Source organism: Notothenia rossii (genome assembly GCF_949606895.1).
Source record: "Notothenia rossii genome assembly, chromosome: 6".
In the NCBI taxonomy this organism is placed as follows: Eukaryota; Metazoa; Chordata; class Actinopteri; order Perciformes; family Nototheniidae; genus Notothenia; species Notothenia rossii.
Window position 1 is genome coordinate 22,667,590 of NC_136909.1, and position 21,811 is coordinate 22,689,400.

Consider the following 21,811-nt stretch of genomic DNA (forward strand, 5'->3'; position numbering starts at 1 on the left):
CCCTGTATTTCAGTTGCATCCATTTAAGAGTAGACCATGTGTGCTCCCTCTCGACCATTTCTCAACACCTTCCAATCACCCACTAGCCTTTCTGTTCAACAGGCTGTTACTGATGGTCACACATCTGCTGACAATAAGCCTGTTTGTGTGAAGAGAAGGCATCAAGGATCTGGCTGAGACCATGAACTGTCAATATAAAACACATGCACTCACACCATCAGACGGCAGCTAGCGGTTGGCGAAAACACATTTTCAGCAGGGTTTTGATGGCATGCTGAGACCTGTCTGGTTAAGTAAGCACAATACTTTTTTTTTTAAATAGATCATCTCAGGCAATTACACGTTTTTCATCTATTATCTTGAGGTTACAAAACAACTCTTTACTACTTTATGTACAGTAGTGTATTGCGTATGCAACTCAACAACAGTCAACAACATTTCTCTGTAATGATTATACACATATCTCTGTCAATATTCATTTTTGAAAATAAATCCAACTTGGCTGGTGTTTATTGCTGTTTATTTATTGTCTTTATACTGTTTTACATAATAGCTGTTTACATGCATTACTGTGTACTTGTACATGTGGTGATACAATACTAATTTACTGGAAACATATGAGGATTGTGTTATAGAGGATTCATGTGTAAACAAAAGGGGAGATATAAGGTCATAAGGTCAGACACTCTTCTTGCATTGTTAGGCAGCACAAGGCAGGATACTGACAACTGTAACCTTTTCTCCCTTACAACGCCGCTGTCCTGCTTCACACTCGCTCATGGTCTGAGAAGCTGCACTTGCATCTTCTCCAACTTGAACACAGACATTTGATCCCGGGGTTAGGCAATCTGCAGACTCCTTACAGCGACACGCATTGGTTTGATCTGAAAGAAAGTTGTGAAGATGGATAAGATCAATGCACAGTACAAATACTCTGTGTCATCATGGTTTGTATGACTTTGAGGTGTCCCCACCATCACAGGTCTCCCAGATGTGACAGTAGGTGCAGTCTGTTGTGATGCGCTGCGGCCACATGCAGGAGCTTTCCTCTGCCAACGTGTGGTTCTTCCCCAAACACTGCAGTGATTGCATTTTGCACACGTTCAGAAGGACTGGGCTTCTGCTCCTAGAGGTAGTGACGCACACCTCCAAAGATGAACTGTTGACAATCATCAAATACAAACCATAAGACCAATAAACCAAATTGGTCCAATTTAGAAACATCACATGGCCAAAGTGATGGCTGTTTGAGTAAACATACCTGCATTCGAAAGGCATTTTGCAAACACATTTTCCTCTGGATGACTTCTCCCAGGGTTGACATTGGAGCGAAGAGGTGGGTGTTTGAGACCCAGTGACTGTGGGATTCATCGCACACTCTGTTACATTGGTAACTGAGTAGCTTTTACATGCATGCAGTGATTGAAATACAATATATGGACCAGTAAAGAATAGGGTACCACAATGAAGTTAGTTTTAGGTTGGATATTCAACAGACATTCATGGAGGTAACAGCGTGAAAATAATTTCAGTTTTTTTTATGTCATCTGACCCATTGACTTTGAATTATAGCTTTAAATCCATACCAAATATTATTATGAATAACAAATAAGACACATTAGATATATATTAGATTGTAGTGCTTCTTCTATTTCATATAACTAAAGTTGGAATATTTTTGTTTTCAGACACATTCCTCTTTTTATGCCTATTTACACAAACAATCATTTGATCAAGAGGTAAAACATATTGTATTCCAACTTTATGGGCAACAGTGTATTCAATAATGCTACTTTTTTTAGTAGGAAACCTAGTTTGCTTTATTTTAGTCCAAATACATTTTATTTTCTCTTGCATAATTTTCACAACTATGTGCAAGTTAACATGGAGATACTGAACATAAACCTGGTTTTGTGTAATTGAAATGATAGTTTATTGATAGTCCCTTAGTCCAACCCTGTGGTTTAGAGTGAGGGCTTGGATCCAATCCAATCCAATCCAACTTTATTTATATAGCACTTTAAAACCTTCAGACCAAAGTGCTGTACAGAGAGATAAGCTCACACAACATAATATAAATACATTTAAAATACAAGATACAAACACAAAACAAACCAGAATAAACGTAATAATTAAAAAATAAATAACAGCCTTATAATAAAAACAATAGACCACTGAAAGCAAATAAAAGCAACAATCTACTTGTTTCCGAATGCTAAGGATGGGAGCTAACTGTCCTCTGAATGTCTGTCAAAATATCCAACTTAAAACTAACTTCACAGTGATAGGATACATTAAAATGCAGTCATGTAGTTTTAGACATCAGCTCCACGCTGTCAATAGGCTATTTTTATGAAACTTAAATTAAAATGTGTACCTGGACTGCATTTGATGTCCGCTGGGTCTGGTGAAAAATGCAGACTGGGGTCACAGATAAGAGTTGCTTCTCCTATTAGCTGTCTGCCTTCTGGACAAGACAAAGTGACTGACTCCCCAATGCCGTAGACCTCTTGTTGAGGAGAGGCAATTACATCCTCATCAAGGGAATCTATGGTGCACCTAGCATCTGGGGGGAAATGTAGAGTTAAACACAGTACAATTGTAATACATTGTGATCGTAATGTTGAACACTAGTAATGGTTGCTCACTTGTGCACGGTCCAGGCTTCGCAGACCAGGTTTGACTAGCAGTGCATTCAATGGTGCCAAAACCAACAAGATATAAACCTTCTGTGCAGGTGTAGTCAACCTTACTACCCACAAGGTAGATGTCCTTAGGGACCTGTGAAACATTTGGGTTACAAAAAGGTGATTCAGTTCCATGTTTCAGTTCGGATTTCTGCTCAGAAATCTCTTAAAAAATAACAGAAATTAGGGACTAAAATAACAATAACCAATGCAAAATATTAAATGTAAGAAAACGTTCAAGTTTGGCTTAATATTTACCAGGATGTAGCCATTGATCAGAGCAGGCGGTGTTCCACAGGTCTGGCTTGATGGGAGAGTTTGGTCAAAGCACTGAGGCTCCATAGTTCTGTGAAAAACAGTTGATAGCATGATTTATTACTGCATATTGATGACATCTATTAGCAGTGATGCAAACACAGGTATGGTGAAAAAAGAGAGAACTATTCGAAGCAGGAAAAAAACAGCGTAATATACCATCTGACAATGGCCTGTGCTATAATCCTTCAATGAACTGGCTGTTCTTTATAATTTACTCAGATCAATAGGAGACAGAGATGTTAAGTTATAAATCAAGAGTTTTTATTATTATTTACAGCAGGGGTGGGGAACCTTTTTCCTTTACATTTGTACAACATCCTCCGAGGGCCGTACAAATTATTGAACTCAACCTCTGCTTAAAAAGACTAAAATCACAGCCCATTCATTTGGCCTTTCTTTCATGCTGTGCAAAGAAAAAGCAACCTCTTAATCCAGATATCTCACCATGACTCATGTTTGACGCATGCATGCACGCATTCACGTGCACGGTTGTGGCATGACCACCAAAACAGAAAGATATGGACACAAAATGTGTGCAAATGTGTTTAGTATCCTATCCATGTGAACATGATTTAAGTGGGGGGGACCTAACCTCCTCTCGGGGGGTCCGGGGGCATGCTCCCCCGGGAAGATTTTTTTAAAATATTGAAGTTAAAAGCATCAATCTGGTGCACTTTGAGAGCAACATGAGGAGATCTATGGATACATCTTTCAACACCCATATGAAACAGAACTGTAAGCAGATTTTTCTTTTTGGATATTTTACCAAATCACCTTTCAAACTCTATTCTTGTTATTTTTAACAACTTTTTTTTGTTACTGTCATAGAGTATTTTATACCTGTTAATAATTTAGTCTCTAATGTCTCATTAATAACTATAATGATCATATCAAGGTTTGCCTTAACCTCACTGAGCTGAGGTTATTTGAGCCTCTCAGGAGAGAGCTCTCTTCCACCTGGTTGTAGAAAAGCTCTTTAAATTTGTTAGCATAGCTAGCTAACCAGATGCTAATAACAACAGATCGCCACTGTGCTTACAACTAAAGACACAGCCTCGCAAACACTGCGGCATGTGTACGGCTCCTTATGGGTACTGCAATATTTGAAAAGCTGGAGCGGCGTTCCGATGCTCTCCGTTACTTTCAGACGAGACATAACCACGTGAAGACCTATGGAGAAGACACGTGTTGTGTTCAATGAACCTGTCCTTGGCCAGGAAAAACAGGCACTCGCTTGTTGAATTATTTTGCGATCTAGATTTCTTCTTCTTCTTGGAAGTGAGAAGTTGTCTGTCCGTCCATCAGTCGGACGGACTGACTGACTGACGGACTGACTGACTGACGGACTGACGGACTGACCCCCCCCCCCCCCCAAAAAAGAAAACTCTTCGGTTCTCCACGAATTACACAAGTCACCCAAATCAGCGTTAAAAAAGCGGGAGGCGCCGAAAAGCGACTAATTTGCATCACTGATTAGAAAGCACCTCTTATTGAAAATGTGATATTTGCAAACAAAAAACGTCTAGCTCTGACTTTAAGTATTGCATGTCTTGGTCTTCACAGTCGGATGTCTCAGTGGGTTCTCCGATACATTGTTGTCCGGCATTCTGAGGAGCGGGATTAGAGCAGGAGCGAATTCTTGACCTTTTGACCCCAGAGCACGATGACCAGGCAGACCAGCAGGCCCAGATACCGTCAATCACCCCTAACGAGTAGAAACAGAATACATATTTATTTCCGTATTTAATTAATTTAATTTCACTACCTGTCTGTTATTGAACACTGTTATTAGAACTTCATGTCATTTTAATTGTATTGTCTGTTGATATATATTTAGTATCAATTTAGTTGTACCTGTACAATGACAATAAAGGAGTTAAATTAATTAAATTACATTCAGAAATATAATACAGTGTATGTGATATTATCCGATGAAGAGTGACTCCCTTACTAACACATCAAACCAACTCAACCAAGACCAAAGCAGGAGTAAAGTATGTGTCTGAAATGTAACACCAACCCGGCTGACCCTCGGTTTCAGTTCCCTTCTCACAGGCCACTCCTGATGTGCCAGGCTTACAGATGCATTTGCACTCATCTCTTTCCATGACAACCATGCCATTGTTTCTGCAGGGCCGACAGTGGCAGGATTGGCTCTCACTGAGGTACTGCTCTATGGCCCTGCGGAGGTACAGCCTCTTCGCCCCGGCACACTGGACCTCCTTCACCAGCTCTGACAGGGGCCGCAGCTACAAGAACCAGAGGGACAGAGGGGTTGTATTATTCGATAAGATGATACACTAAAATAAAATAAATCTAACATTACATTCATTTTACTTTTCCTCACCGTTTGTTTCATAACATGTGGAAATGACCCGACAGACTCGGCCCAGTTTGAGTACATTTCCCAGTTCCTTTCAGGAGAAGACACCTGTATGAGCATAAGGGCGGCTTTTTGTTGGGAGCCTCCTCCTTCCACATCCACTTTTGGGACTCTTAACGTCCTTGTAATGTCCACTAAAAAATTCAGATATTAAGAATGACAGAATGATTCAGAATGTAAAGTTATTTCATGTGCTGTTATGTTTGCTGTAGTAACATTAAAAGCTCACCAGGTGTTGATTGTGTTTGACTTTGGTCTCTCTTGCAGGACACATGGGTGATGGGGAATATAAAAACCCAGCGTTTAGTCCTTGCACATTCATCATAATGAGAGCTTTCGCTGACTTAGGTAAACCAAAGGAAAAAGACAATTCAAAGCAAGTGTCAGATATTAACCACACTGGATAGATTCATTCATAATACTAATTACTGTTTCATCCAACTACAGTTTTCCCAGTTAAATGTACCCACAGAACGTTAAAGGGGTCATGTGAATTTGGAAATCCTGTGTGACTGTAAATATCGTATGTGTTAAGTTGTGTTTAAAAAATAATTGCTATTTCATTTCTATATGAGGAAGACATAACATGACATTTCAGGGATGAGAAAGTAAATTGGCTTTCACATTTTCAAATGAAATCTGATAACTAACTCTTAAATAGATACATAGAAATACACCATAGAATATATATTGAAAAAGTTGTTCATAACTGAACCAACAAGGGCTAGTTCTTATAATACTTTTATAATGTTAAAACGCAAACCAGCAAACATCAGAAGAAATCTGAATGTGAACACCAGCGTGTTAGGTAAAAGGTACTTTTTGCCCTACATATTCCATCATGAATATTAAAAAAAAAATGACAAGCTGATGCTGTCTGGTTCCTGGAGATTCACTGTTCTTTAATTTAGGCCTGCCAAGAAGCTGCTGATGATTAATGAATCTTCACCCATCCGTTTTTCAGTTTCTTCATCAATCTTTGCGATGACCTTGAAGGAGCCTCCGAGGCTTCCTGCAGACAGGTAGTGTGTTCCAAACCTCTCCAACACATTCCTGTATGCAGCGTAGTCGTAGACTGATGGGAGTTTAACCAGTGTCTTCCAAAACTCCTCAGATAACGGGAGGTACTGAGGGGAGTTACTCTGGAACTGAGCCACCTCTATGTCACTCTTTAAAATCAAAAGCTTTTGTTTCTAGAAGGAGCAAAAAATCAATGAGAAAGTTACATTTCATTTGTTTTGCCTTTACCAATCTAATACGTATCAAATATACAGTGACGATATGCAGGTTTGTACACACCTGAGCCGTGTCATGTGTCTCATGAAAGTCATAGTTTCTAAATCCTGTCGTTGTCCCGGTCACTTTCTCTCTATTGATAATGTCCTTTGCATAGTGCCATTTACTGGTGAACGTCTCATCACTGAAGTCATTTTGAGCTTTGACCTGACAGCAGAGGTTTCACGATGTTAATTTAACATTTTAAATCGAGAAATGTTCTGAATTTTTCACAAAAATTAGATGTTGGATATTTAAAGGGACCCTGTGGATATTTTGACCACAAGTTATATCTTTGACAGCAATGTTTCAAACATAGCCACAATCTTTCCTTAACTTTAACAGAGATTGTTTTAATTGCCAAAAAGAAAGAAGAACATGGTGCAATACTCATAACTAATGCAAAGATCAAAAATAAAAAGGCTGAAAAGTTATAGTCTAGATCTAGATCTATGTATTGTAAAGTTGACTGTTAACAGTGGAATTCATGAACAATCAACACAGGGCCCCTTTACAATAATAATTGCCACTGTATGTGTTTCCAGAGTGACTTACCAAAAAGCTGTACTGGATGGTACTAAGGGGCAGTCTGTACAAAGTGTTATGAACTCCGCTGTAGATCTTGCGGCACTGCCCCCCAAAGCTCACTGTGTTGATGACAGTGCCCCTCCGCTCCCCTGACACCACATCAAACCTGCAGGAGCAATGAAAGTCTCCATTACACAGCACATCGTACATGTTTGTGTGAGTGTGTTCAAACAATGTGTCCCATACCCGAGTCCTAGGTCCTTGATGCTAGGCGGAGGAACTGACGTCCCACATGTAATGTATTTTTCAACAACACAGACCTGTTCATCGTCTCCATCTTCCTCACAGTCCTGATCTCCGTTACACAGCAGAGCCCGATTTATGCACTGCCCTGTGAGTCAGAAGACATGCGGACGGCTCAGTGATTGTTATTTAATTATGTAAGATTATAGCAGTGAGCAGAGTTTAAAGGTCTCCTATCATGCTAAATTAACTTGTGTATGTCTTTTCTACATAAATATGTGTCCTGGGTGTGTAAGGGAACTCACAAAGTGTCAGAAAACAAAACCCTCTGTCTATTCCTCCATGCCGAAATGTCTCCTGGGTCGTGCATTTGAGTCCAATACGTTGTGTTTCCAAGTTTGTGACAGAACGAACTGACCACAATGGACTCAGCTGACCCAAGGACACTTCATGCCGCCCAGTCAGCCCAAGGTGTGAAGATTTTCCATCATGAGGAGCAGCTGGGCTTAATCAGCCAAGGAGTAAAGGACCTTGTAGGACGCCAGGCCGAACTCCAAGATTCCGTCTCTTCACAGATACAACAGCTGACGGATCACATGCATCAATTTATCGCTCATCTGCAGACTGCTCCTCCGGTGACGTCACCCACTGCAGACTTCTCTCCAGCCGAGAATCCTGCTGACACTTTCAACCCGATCCAGGCTGTTTCCTCATCATTACGGCTAGCTCTTCCGGAGAGATTCTCAAGAGACTCCATTAACTGCAGAGCCTTCCTTGTGCAGTGCGATCTACATTTCCAACACAACCCAGAAGCCTTTTCATCGGAACATGCAAAGGTGGTATTTATCTTGTCCCATTTAACGGGGAGAGCTGCAGCCTGGGCTACCGCAGAATGGTCCAGAGACTCTGAGATTTGCTATTCACTGTCCGACTTCATATGACACTATGAGTCACATATTTGATCACTCATCGCCTGCTACAGAGGCCAGCAGAAGACTTCTACAGATGCGCCAGCGCAACCGTCAGGTGGTTCATTATGTCATCGAGTTTCGCACGGCGGCAGCGGACAGCGGGTGGAATACTCCAGCTCTCCGCGACGCTTTCATGACTGGACTTTCAGATCCGATAAAGGACCAGCTGGCTCCTCTGGAGGTGCCACCGGACCTGGAGTCTCTCATCGCTGTGTCCATCCGGGTCGACAACCGACTTTGGGAGAGGGAGCGCCGGCGCACCGGTGACAGACATCCCAGTTTCCAGGGCTTCCCTCAGAGAAACCTTCCACCAGGAAGAATTGTCCAGCCCACGACTTCGGACCACCGGAGGACAGCGCCTCCGCTTGACTCAGACGAACCCATGCAGCTGGGCAGGACCAGGCTTTCTCTGGAGGAGAGGCAGTGCCGTCTGTGGGAGGGCTGCTGTTTCTACTGTGGCCAGCTGGATCACCAACTCGCCTCATGTCCGGGAAAAGACCGAGCTTACCAGCTAAGAGGTGGGCGCTGGTGAGCAAGCTTTCCACAGACTTTCCTCCTCTACCCGTTACCCAGGTAAACATATTCATAAACAATCAGGCCATTGACCAAGGAGTGCTAATAGACTCAGGGGCTGACGAAAGTCTTATGGACTGGGGCATAGTCAAACGGCTAAAGAAAAACTGTTCCGCTATCTCGCCCCATTAACGCCAGTGCCTTACACGGTTGTCTTTTGTTCACAGTTACCCACTGCACAGAGCCTATTCAGATCACTGTAAATAAGGACCACACAGAAACTATGCCGTTTCACATTTTCGAATCTGCTCAGCATCTAATTATTTTGAGTTTCCCATGGCTAAAGATCCACAACCCAAACATTGACTGGCGCTCCGAGGAAATTAAGGGGTGGGGGGAAGATTGTATAAACAGATGTAAACTTTTACGAGCTGTTAATGCACCAACGGATCCTGGTAGGATTATTAAAGATCATCCTGATTATCCTGACCTACAGAAAGTACCTCCATGTTACCACGATTTAAAGGAAGCCTTTAATAAATCGAATGTCGCTACCTCCTCACCGATCTTTTGAATGTCCCATTGATCTTCTACCGGGAGCTCCCATTCCCAAAGGGAGACTTTATTCTATCTCAGGACCAGAGAGAGCAGCAATGGACGACTACATCTCCTCCTCACTCAAGTCAGGGATTATCCGACCTTCATCTTCACCGGGCGGGGTTTTTCTTCGTAGGAAAGAAAGATGGTTCTCTGAGACCTTGCATAGACTACAGTCCTCTCAATGACATTACTGTTAAGAATCACTATCCACTGCCACTCATGTCCTCTGCCTTCGAACTGCTTCAAACTGCCAAAATATTCACCAAGTTAGACTTGAGAAACGCATACCACTTGGTTAGAATAAGGAAGGGGGATGAGTGGAAGACAGGGTTCAACACAGAGTGGTCACTATGAGTACTTAGTAATGCCTTTTGGACTGTGCAATGCACCGGCTGTGTTTCAGGCTTTTGTGAATGAGGTTTTGCAGGAGTTTTTGAATGTTTCTGTTTGTATATTTTGATTTTCTCCCCGGACTCTAAGACCCATGTTAACCATGTCCGTCAGGTTCTGCAGAAACTGCTTGAAAATAATTTATACGTCAAGGCAGAAAAATGTGAGTTCCATGCAGAAACGGTGTCTTTCTTAGGAAACATAATCTCACCTAATCAGATGCAAATGGATCCTGCCAAAGTCAGTGCAGTTTCCAATTGGCCAACACCAGACTCCAGGAAAAAGGTTCAGCAATTTCTAGGGTTTGCAAACTTCTATAGGAAGTTTATAAGAAACTTCAGTTGCTGCCCCTCTGCATGTTCTCACTTCTCCTAAGGTTCCCTTCAAATGTTTTCCCCAGGCTGATGTCACCTTCCAGCGCCTCGGGGAAAGGTTCACCACAGCTCCCATACTCATCATTCCGAATCCCCAGCGCTAGTTTGTTGTTGAGGTCGATGCTTCCAATGAGGGGATTGGAGGGGTGTTGTCTCAAAGGTCCGTGGAAGACAACAAGATGCACCCGTGTGCCTACCTGTCGCGTAAGTTGACAACAGCTGAGAAAAACTACGATGTGGGTAATAAAGAACTGTTAGCAGTGGCCCTCGAGGAATGGAGACACTGGTTAGAGGGGTCAGAGCAGCCTCTCTTAGTCTGGACAGACCATAAAAACCTGGAGTACATTAGAAAAGCTAAACGCCTCAACTCTCGCCAGGCCAGGTGGACACCATTTATTTAGTAGGTTCCACTTCACACTCTCTTTACGCCCTGGATCCCAGAACCAAAAACCTGATGCTCTGTCTCACCTTTACGACCCAGAACCACTTGCCGTAGAGCCCAAGACCATCCTTCCACTAAACCGTGTGGTCGGAGCGTTTTTCTGGCAAGTAGAGTCAGACGTGAAACAAGCAAATGTTTTGAACCCGGCACCTAGCAAGTGTCCAAACAACCTGTTGTTTGTCCCTGTGTCTCTCCACTCCAAGGTCATCCACTGGGCTCACACGTCTGTGCTCTCATGCCATCCTGGTGTTAAAAGGACCATGTTCAGGATCAAGCAGCGGTTCTAGTGGCCAGCCATGAAGAAAGATGTGGCAGAATACGTAGCGGCTTTTCCTATGTGTGCTCGGAATAAGACCTCGTCCCAGGTCAAGATGGGCTTGCTTCAGCCGTTGCCGGTTCCCCAACGTCCCTGGTGGTCACACATTTTGTGACAGGACTCCCATCATCCAGAGGCAAAACTACGGTCCTGACAGTGGTGGACCGGTTCTCCAAGATGGCTCATCTCATTCCCCTAACCAAGCTTCCCTCTGCCAAGGGTACCGCAGAGGTCATGAGGAACCAGGTATTTAGGATCCATGGGTTTCCTAGTGACATTGTTTCCGACAGGGGTCCACAGTTTATTTCCGCATTATGGAAGGAGTTTTGCTGGCTCATAGGCGCCACTGTCAGCATGTCATAAGGCTATCACCCTCAGTCCAATGGACACCTCACTTGGGTTGAGTTTGCCCACAATACTCTCCCCACGGCGGCCACAGGTCTCTCTCCTTTCCATTGTGCCAATGGCTACCAGCCTCTGCTGTTTTCAGTCAACGAAGGAGAAGTAACAGTACCATCGGTCCATGCCATGATTAGACGCTGTCGCCAAATCTGGGCTGGTGCTCGCCAGTCTCTACTCAGATGTTCGGCTCGGATGAAGGCTGTAGCAGACGTCCATCGCAGGGCCGCTCCCCTCTACAGACCGGCTCAGAAGGTTTGGCTTTCCACCAAGGACCTACCTCTTCATGCTGCCTCCAAGAAATTGGCTCTTATGTTTGTGGGTCAATTTACCGGTGTCCAAGGTCATCAATCCTGTGTCTGTGCGCCTACGACTTCCCAGGTCTATGAGAGTACATCCCACCTTCCATGTCAGCAAGATCAAACCAGTGTATGAGAGCACACTTGTTCCCGCCTCCAAGCCACCTCCACCGCCCCAGCCCTTTGAAGGTGGTCAAGTTTATGAGATCCGTAAGCTGCTGGAGGTCCGCAATAGGGGTCGAGGCAAGCAATTCCTGGTGGACTGGAAAGGTTACGGTCCCGAGGCAAGAGGCTGGGTACCTGCATCATTTATTGTGGACAAGACCCTCATTCAGGACTTGTATGATCAGCCTGGGCCATCAGGAGTCGGCCCTAGAGGGCGGGGTAGTGTTGTGTCCCGTCAAAAATGTTGAATTTAGTCATGCTTCATGTTTTTGTTTAGTCTTTTTTTTTGTCTTGTCTCCCACTTCCTGTTTTATTTTGGTACTCATCTATTATGTTTCTTTCCAGGGCTCTTGACTCCCTATCCGTGTGTGTCTCCCGCTCTCATCAGCGCCAGCCCCGCCCCTGATTGTTTCCACCTGTGCCCAGTTACCTATTGTTTAAATTCCCCAGTCTCCCCTTGTTTTGTGTCAGTTCGTCTTGTCCTGTCTCTATGCAAGTAGTCAGCGTGCCTGCGATTACTCACCTTGTCTCAAGTCTGATTTATGCTCTCAAATTATTTTGTAAGTTTGTTCCTCACTTAGTGAGCGATTTTCTTTTTGAATTTTTTTGTCACCTCATCCAGAGTGTCGATCCTTATTTATTATCCTGTTTTTGGAATAAAGTATCTTACTCATACTTTACCTCTGTCTCCTGGGTCGTGCCTTTGAGTCCAATACCTTGTGTTTCCAAGATCGTGACAAACTGATCCAGATTTGCTGCCGATATGACGTAATATCGGAAATGTGGACTCAAGGCTCTATCAGAAACGTCGCTATCAGAAACAATGCCCGACTGTTTTGGACCTAATATGGTCTTTGTTTGCATTAGCAAGCATCGCTAACACTCAGAGCTAACCTGTACTGGAGAGAGTATGTGTAAACAACCTTGGTATAAAAAGGTACTCACCCACTTTGTGGTAAACCCGCAAGAGAAAAAGCATTTGAGCTCCATACTGTTTCAAAAATAATCCTTGATGTGGTTTTTAACATGATATGGCATTTAATCACGGCAGCATGTAGCTGTATCTGGATAGAATTCTTCTGATCAGAAAGTCAGCATAAACTCCGCCCCCCCCCCCCCCCCCCCCCCCTCTTTTGCTTTTTTTTTTCGAAGCTTTAAACCCAGAATCAGCACTTCTCTAACAGGGCTGAAATAGAGGGGTATGAGGCATGGCTAGAATGGGTGATCTGTTTGGTATTTTGAGCAAACCACTTCATAGACATGTTTTTTATATATTTGTATATATCTGACACCTATAATATCTGCCTAAAAATAGCATAATAGGAGAACTTTACTGTAACTTCAAACCTGAACGACAGCGAAACCTGTCCCCACATCCCTCCTCCAGAGGGCAGCCTTGCGTTGTTTCACATGCTCTGGTCTCGCTGCGATCCCCATCACATCGGTTCCCTCCAAACTGAGTGTGTACTGCCATAGCTCGACTCCTTGTCTGAAACATACCACAATGTTGCAAAGATAAAAAAAATAAGAAAATATACTAAAAATTAATACATTTAAAATATAATTGAGCAGTCTTGTTGGTAAAATGTGTATTTTACCCAAATTCTACATGATGTGACATTTTATTTTCTTAAGGTAATTAACACATTGAGAAGTGCACAAGTCAATACTACAAATGAATCCTTTTACCTGTAATTTGGTACAGCCATCACACTCTGACCATTCGCCATAAGGCCCCCACTGGCAATGAACACTCTGTTCACAAAACCTAAGGAATAACATTTGTAATTCTATAAATAAAACAAAACAACAAAGAAACCAAAAAGTAATTGTATATTTGTAAAACATATTCTTTGTTTTTGATGTTGAAACCGTAAGCAAAAACAGATTCACCCCTTTGAAATGACCTGGAATAGCAGCCATGGCAAAGCTGCAAAAAGAAGTTGAGTAATTCTCTGAAGAAAAAAAGAAGAGAACGAGAGAAAAGAGAAGACAGAATGAGATACAAAGACAAGAGAATAAGTTGTGGGCAGAAAATGTTGCAGTAGTAAAAAGAAGACAGTAAAAGTGAAAATACTACAACTCAAAAATCTGTTCTCAGTTATATAAGTCAGAGGTTTTGCAGAAATGTGAAACATGTGTTTGTAATTGTTATTGAGTGTAACATCTACTTGCCTTCATGGTGGGTGAAGAGCAGCAAACAGAAGAGTCTTGAAATGGTGTGGAGGCTTGTTGGTGTTGTTCTTGTTATGGAGTCAAACTGTTGGAAGGACATTGGGTGTATGTGAGGGGAGTGTGTGTTGGAGTTGGGGGTTGGTCGTTTTGCCTTGGATTCTCCTGCCAAAAAGCTCATTGTGAAACCTAAACCAGTTTTCTCTTGGGGTGATAAACTATGTCTGTTGTTCTTCTTCTGACTATAACACTTATTATCAGGCTTATTGACCTTTCTTATGGCAGACACTTTCCGCTGTCATGGCAGGAAACTTAACCCAACTTTTGCAAACATGCAGCCCAAGGTGATATGCATGTAAGTGAAAGCATGCATGAACAACAGCCTTGTAATAGACAAAAAAAAACGAAAAACCCATATATTATTATTGAGATGGGATATTGTTGAGTGAACACTGGAGGGCAATAGAGAACCATTTCCTCTCCCTGGCTGAAATGTGATTCAAGGCTGAGCAAAGTTGTAGACGAAGTAAGTAAGTAGAGGAGATTTCTAAGGAAAAATAAATATAGTAAAGGATCTTATGGGATAGTTTAAAAAGCTGACCGTTAGATTTGGTTCAATTATAATGTTTATAGTTGTGCAAATGTTGAGGGAGACACAACACTGTGTCTGGATGATGACGTCCATAACAATCAGACATGTGTCTACAGGTCAAAGTTGAGATTTCTTGCTATTTAATATAGAATGTTCAACATACTTGTATGTGAAATCCACACATCCAGACAGAAGGCCATACTGTGCATATCCAACACATACTGGCAGCTTAATAGGAGAGTACTGAGTGTCTGGGTTGAGATGAAGTTTTTCTGGCAGTCTTCGGTCAAGTGAGGTTGTGTTAGTGAGCATTGATTCTTGCGTCATATCATCTATAGAAATAAGCGAGACCCAATTTATTCTGCCCTCAAATTGAGGCTGTCAAATAATTGTAGTGCTCCATTTAAAATGAGATGCAAATTATAGAAAATGTTACTTTTACAACAGTTGCAATTACGTGTTTCTTGTTCTAAATATATAGCAGACACATACAATAGAAAGCAATACAGAGCTCAAACACTTGGTACCGACTTTCCCAGCCCTCCATTTACAGGAAAGTGAAGCTCCCTCCAGGCAAGCCTCTTATTTTGAGAGCAATTGTCCAGGTACAGCTATTTTTGAGCAATGCCAAAATTGCATGGCATTGCCATCTATGTGGGAAAATGTGCCTTTTACCTAACAATATGCAGCAGAATCATTTGTTATTATTAAATATTCTGCTATGTAACTTGAATACATTAATAACTTACTAGGTTTCTCTAGGTAAAACATGTTTGGGAAAGTGATCTTTTTACTGTAGAAAAATATACAAATGGGAGAAAACATTTATTTGAGCACAGTGTCACTTCAGGTCATAAGACCAATTCCAGACTATCAAAAGGTCACAAATACTCGCAACCAGGGGCGCCGCCAGCGATTTTGGGCCCCATGAAAATATATCACATTGGGCCCCACCACCAGGCACAGGCCACTTTGTTTATAAATAACCTTGAGGGCCGTACCAAATGGTCTAGCGGTCCGTATACGGCCCGGGGGCCGGAGGTTCCCCCCCCCTGCTTTAATATAATAACATTAGTATTAATATCATAACTAAAGTGTCGGTGATTAACATTTTGTTTACCTAATACAGACTCACTCAACGCTTCAAACTGTCCATCATCCAAATAGACTAAAAGCAGTTTTTTGTTTTATATAGATCATTGGCTATGTGGGAAAATACTGTGTTTGAAATGTATAATTAAAATTAGATGTTAGCTTTTTGTTCCGATATATATATATATATAGTCTTCCAGTCTCCCTTCAAATATGTTAAGTGGCATGTCATTCAACACAATGCTGCTCACCTCCTTCAGTTGGGAGAAAAGCTGGTTCCGGTTCAGCATTATGGGGGGACAGTGCTGCTGAGCCTAAAGATGGATCTGTTGGTCCTGGCACCAGGGGGAGGGACAACTGATTTAGTATGAATAGGCGCTAAAAATGTGCCTGCATTTATTAAAGGTAAGTAGGTAAGAATGGAAAAAACCAGCTCGAGTGAGCTAGAATCTGAAAGTACACAACTAAAATAAATCTGCCCCTTCCTTCAGACTTCCTTACAGAGCCCCTCCTCCAAGACACACAAACGTGCACATGACCAATGAGGCCACGAGATAAGTTTGTGCACAGATGGAAGGCTGACAGGCAGGTAGGCCATCCAGTTATTTTAACCGGGCCGGCTCAGATGATTGGTCGTGCTTTTTACAGCGCCAAGGCTTCCACAGATTAAATGTTTGTATGTATTTATTTTCAAAGCATTTAATATATTCATTGCTATCGGGATGTTAAGAGCATTCCATGGAATATAACAACAAGTGTTCTGAAGTGAATTACCTACCCTACCTTTAAATGTCAGCTAAAAGAGCAGTGAAATGAAAAACCTCTGAATTTTCTGTAAAGATATTAACAGTAGTCTACTTAATGTCAGCTTAGTAAAAACAAAACATTAGCTAACAGAATAATTTCCACCACTCATGGACCACAGCTTTTCTTGTGAAAAACTGGGTGACATACTGTCGCCCTTTAGTCCCTCTCTCTTGTCTTTCTCTCCTTTCTCTTCTTTTCTTAGAGCCTGACTTTTTGAGTCATTGAGACATGGTACAACACAAGTGTAGGCTAAGTGCTAGCATCCCTCCTCAAATGTTTTCACTCTCTACAAGTGCCGGTGCAGCACCGCGTTTGGAGACAGGACCAAACCATTACACGTAAATAGAAGGGGGTGTACAGAGGCTTTGGATAATTAACTTTTGGAAGAAAATAAGTTAAATTAATCGTAAGTTTAGTGAGTACTTTATCAATATAACGTTCTATTAATGTTAATTATTGAGGATTGATGAAAGGTTACTTACATTTTTTTCCCTTAATGTTCTAAACATTTTGGGCCCCCCGTCAGTCACGGGCCCTTAGAATCGTCCTAACTTTTCACCCCCTTACGGCGCCCCTGCTCGCAACTATACGTAGACTGATAATAACAACAACAACAAAACTCGCCAGCCCATGCTGAATGACTCGGCAACTGTACGGCAGCAAGCCGAGTCCCAGCACCTCCAGCTAGAATAACAGTTGGCTCAGACAGTAGGCCACCAGACCATGACCTCCATTAGTGCCGCTTCTCTGGCTCTCATGATGTTCAGAAGGCATCTCTGACCGCCATCTGCCCGGGAAGGTCGGTCTGCCAGAGCTGTCAGGCTGTGAGGTTCTGACAGAGACAGACATGATCAATGAATGTGGAGTTGCTCTGCTTACTCTCCTCCAGACAAAACAATATACCATATTTCAACTTTTTTATTGTGGTTATAATGTTTATCATACATTGTGCAACCCTGCAAAACTCAGCAGTTTTCTTTGCCTGGGGATTTTTGTTGCATATCCCATGTTTCCTTTCAGTCCAGGTAAAGTATTATTTAAAAATAACTTTAACATGAGAGTTTATGAAAGCTGCCAAAACTGCAAATCACACAGCCTTCAACAAAATCAACTTTGTGAGTTTATGGTAATTCATTTAACTCCTAACATAGGGGGTCTAGAACGGGGTGGGCAATATATTTTTCCAAAGGAGCCTCATGAGAAACTGGGACTGTTAACTAAATTCTGCTCAATATCAATGTATATCTTTTTATAAAAGCATTATATTTGTAAGGTTTTGAGTATGTAGCTGTAACTGAATATGAAATAGAACAACATTTTGTCTTATTTGTTACAGACTTTTCTCTCATCTTTCTTTTACTCTGAATATCTGATTTCTACTCCATTATGTGTCTAATGAATTATTAAAAATGTCAAAAAACTCCTGTCACTGTTTTGAGAAAAACAGAAAGATTAAATGTTCCTTTACAGGTTAAATCTACATATTGGGGAAGTATAAAACTCAAAAAATGTATTTTAACAAAAGTTTATCTTGAACTGCTTATTATCTTTTCTGTAGCAATAGCAGCAATATGAAGCAATATTAAGATATTTAGCCTGTGACAAGGGGTCAAAAGTTGCTTCACAAGCCAGAAAGAGTGCCAAGTTAAGCCTAACTCTATGATTGTATGTGTTAAACAAAGTGGTGATGATATATGATGAACAGGGTCGTAAACAACACGCAGTCAGTTCTAATCGTTGGTCCGTTCAGACAGAAATACACAATCATAACATCAACTCGTATCATTCTCCGTCCCCTTGCTGTGAGTGTTGCCTGCAGCCTTCGACACGGTTAACCATCAGATCCTCCTTCACACTCTCCAAGAACTTGGAGTTCTGCACTTTCCCTCCTCACATCCTACCTCAAAGACTGCACCTACAGGCTAACTTGGAGAGGGTCCGAGTCCGAACCTTGTCAAGTATCTACAGGGGTCCCTCATGGCTCTGTCCTCGGTCCCCTCCTCTTATCTCTGTACACAAACTTGCTCGGATCTGTCATTAGCCCGCATGGTTTTTCATACCCTTGCTACGCTGACGACACCCGTTCTGAAACCCAGGTTGTCGCACGCATCTCTGCTTGTCTAGCAGACATCTCTCAGTGGATGTCTGCTCACCACCTCAAGCTCAATCTTGACAAGACTGAACTGATTTTTCTTCCGGGAAAAGATTGTCCCACTCTTGACCTAACAATCAACATCGGCCCCTCTATTGTTTCCCCGACTCAGACTGCAAGGAATCTGGGTGTGACCCTAGATAACAACCTGTCCTTCATTGCAAACATTGCTGCTACAACCCGCTGCTGCAGATACACTCTTTACAACATTACATTACATTACATTACATTACATTACCTTGCATTTAGCTGACGCTTTTATCCAAAGCGACTTACAATTAGTACATTCGACCAGGAAGATACAAACTTGAAGAAAACAGAATCATATAAGTACATCAGGTTTCATAGAGCCAAACATTTCAAGTGCTACTCAACTGGCTATAGATAAGCCAGTCCTTTATTAGTATATAAGTACTCTGTTAGCAGTTCTTTGTTAGTAATTCTATCGCTCGAAGTGGAGTCGAAAGAGATTAGTTTTCAGTCTGCGCCGGAAGATGTGTAAGCTATCTGCTGTCCTGATTTCAATGGGGAGCTCATTCCACCATTTTGGAGCCAGGATAGCAAACCCACTTGGTTTTGCTGATGGGAACTTGGGCCCCCCTCGCAGTGCGGGTGCAGCGAGCTGTTTGGCCGATGCAGAGCGGAGTGCACGTGCTGGGGTGTACAGTTTAACCATGTCCTGGATGTAGGAAGGGCCAGATCCATTCGCAGCATGGTACGCAAGTACCAGTGTCTTGAAGTGGATTCTAGCAGTTACCGGAAGCCAGTGACGGGAGCGGAGGAGCGGCGTGGTGTGGGAGAATTTCGGAAGGCTGAAGACCAGACGAGCCGCTGCATTCTGGATGAGCTGCAGAGGTCGGATGGCACATGCAGGCAGACCAGCCAGGAGGGAGTTGCAGTAGTCTAGGCGTGAGATGACGAGAGCCTGGACCAGAACCTGCGCTGTTTTCTGGGTCAGCTGGGGACGTATCCTCCTGATGTTGTAAAGCGTCTATCTGCAGCAGCGGGTTGTAGCAGCAATGTTTGCAGTGAAGGACAGTTTGTTATCTAGGATCAAACCCAGATTCCTTGCATTCTGAGTCGGGGAAACAACAGAGGTGCCGATGTTGATTGTTAGATCAAGAGTGGGACAATCTTTTCCCGGAAGGAAAAGCAGTTCAGTCTTGTCAAGGTTGAGCTTGAGGTGATGAGCAGACATCCACTGAGAGATGTCCGCTAGACAAGCAGAGATGCGTGCGACGACCTGGGTCTCTGAGCGGGGAAAGGACAGAATTAATTGGGTGTCGTCAGCGTAGCACTGGTATGAAAAACCATGCGGGCTAATGACAGATTCGAGCGAGTTTGTGTACAAGGAGAAGAGGAGGGGACCAAGAACAGAGCCCTGAGGAACCCCTGTAGTTAATTGACAAGGGTCAGACTCGGACCCTCTCCAAGTTACCCTGTAGGTGTGGTCTTTGAGGTATGAGGTGAGGAGGGAAAGTGCAGAGCCTGAAACTCCAAGTTCTTGGAGAGTGCGAAGGAGGATCTGATGATTCACCCTGTCGAATGCAGCAGACAGGTCCAGAAGGATGATGACAGTGGAGAGGGAGTCTGCTTTAGCAGTGTGCAGTTCCTCAGAGACAGCAAGGAGGGCAGTTTCTGTTGAGTGACCTGCCTTGAAACCAGACTAGTGCGGATCCAGAAGGTTGTTCTGATGAAGATAACAGGAGAGTTGTTTAAAGACAAGCGCGTTCAAGTGTTTTTGACAGGAACGGGAGGAGAGAGACAGGCCTGTAGTTTATAACATCAGACGGGTTGAGAGTGGGTTTCTTTAGAAGAGGGTTTACTCTTGCCTCCTTGAGACTGTTTGGAAAGTGACCAGAAGTTAGAGAAGTGTTGATGAAATGGGTGAGAAACGGTAGAATATCAGGAGCGATAGTCTGAAGGAGGTTTGAGGGGATAGGGTTCAGAGGACAGGTGGTAGGACGGGCAGAGGTAATGAGGGTAAGAACCTCACTTGGAGAGAGAGGGTAGAATGAGGTCAGTGTGTGGGTGAAAGCAGGGCCGTGGGAAGTAGGGGTGCTGAGGGTGCTGCAGCACCCCCTGGTGGAGGACAGGGGATCTGCACTTCCACAAGATATAATGCAAATATAATTTTAAAAAAAACGAATTTTCAGCCTTGATGTAACAACATTTATAATTAAGTAAAGATAACACCCTTTTCACCCCGGTTACATTTTCCATTTGCCCCGTACGATGGGTGCTGTAGTGATGAAAGTGGGGGATGTTGGCTTATCAGGCACCCGCAGCTCACAGCCAAAGTGAGAGAGATAGAGAGAGAGGGTGCACCGGTACCGGCAGGGATTGTTTTTAGCTTCTGCTGCGCTAACGGATATAAGAAGCTGTTTCTACAATAATGTGGAGGGAGAGCTCTTTCCTGTCAGACTGAGAGGCTCAGTGAGGTAAAGGACTCTGAGGGTTTAGATAGTTAACTTCAGTCTAAGTTATCTCAGTGAGTCTCAAACGTTTTGATCACAATTTATGTAAACAAATATTTCCAAGGCACTCCTTTATAATTATTAGGATAAATAAAAACAGATTTTAAATCATTCCAATGTATACTATAGGACAGTAAACCAAATATATTGTTTAAAACTGGAGAGATTTAAAAATATGCATAAATAAATAAATGTTAACTGGTAAAATAAGATATGAATGAACAACACAAATAAAATAAGTTACACTTATTTGTTATTGGCTATGGTAGGTTATTGGAAATGTTCACATACAGTACTTATTTGATTAATAAAATGCAAACCGATCTTTTTCATATGGTTGTTTAGAGTTGTACCCTCTAGATCAGTCTCTAGTAATTGGGCGCTCAAAGTGCACCAGATTGAAGCATTTTACTTTAAAATGTTAAAAGAATCTTCCGGGGGGGCACCCCCGGACCCCCATAGAGGATGTGAAGTCCACCCCCCAATTAAAACATGTTATAATACTAAATACATTTCAAGCCTTTTTATATAAGCTGTCCACCATGTCAATATGTTTCTCTGTAGTGTATTGGTCTTTTGTAGAGGTTTTTCATTGCCAGCTAAAATCTCTCCTATA

At 42.6% G+C, this 21,811-nt stretch overlaps 1 protein-coding gene across 1 annotated transcript; it reads right to left on the bottom strand.

Annotated features, from left to right (window-relative positions):
• Window positions 1-503: 503 nt before the first annotated feature.
• c7a (complement component 7a) lies at window positions 504-14,171 on the bottom strand. The gene is made up of 18 exons (XM_079688106.1): window positions 14,079-14,171; window positions 13,797-13,858; window positions 13,593-13,671; window positions 13,251-13,392; window positions 7,438-7,582; window positions 7,219-7,357; window positions 6,688-6,831; window positions 6,338-6,581; window positions 5,618-5,731; window positions 5,353-5,522; window positions 5,026-5,254; window positions 4,539-4,710; window positions 2,946-3,033; window positions 2,649-2,781; window positions 2,378-2,566; window positions 1,262-1,358; window positions 975-1,159; window positions 504-884 (listed from the first exon to the last, which is right to left on the bottom strand). The coding sequence occupies exons 1-18, from the start codon at window positions 14,082-14,084 to the stop codon at window positions 700-702; spliced, it is 2,523 nt and encodes an 840-aa protein (XP_079544232.1). The 5' UTR covers window positions 14,085-14,171; the 3' UTR covers window positions 504-699.
• Window positions 14,172-21,811: the final 7,640 nt, after the last annotated feature.

What these genes read in the sequence shown, in the direction of transcription:
- c7a (XM_079688106.1), bottom strand. An exon ending in GAAGCCTGGACCGTGCACAA is followed by an intron (nt 2,567 to 2,648) that starts GTGAGCAACCAT and finishes ATTTCCCCCCAG; the next exon opens with ATGCTAGGTGCACCATAGAT. An exon ending in CATCTGGGAGACCTGTGATG is followed by an intron (nt 885 to 974) that starts GTGGGGACACCT and finishes ACTTTCTTTCAG; the next exon opens with ATCAAACCAATGCGTGTCGC.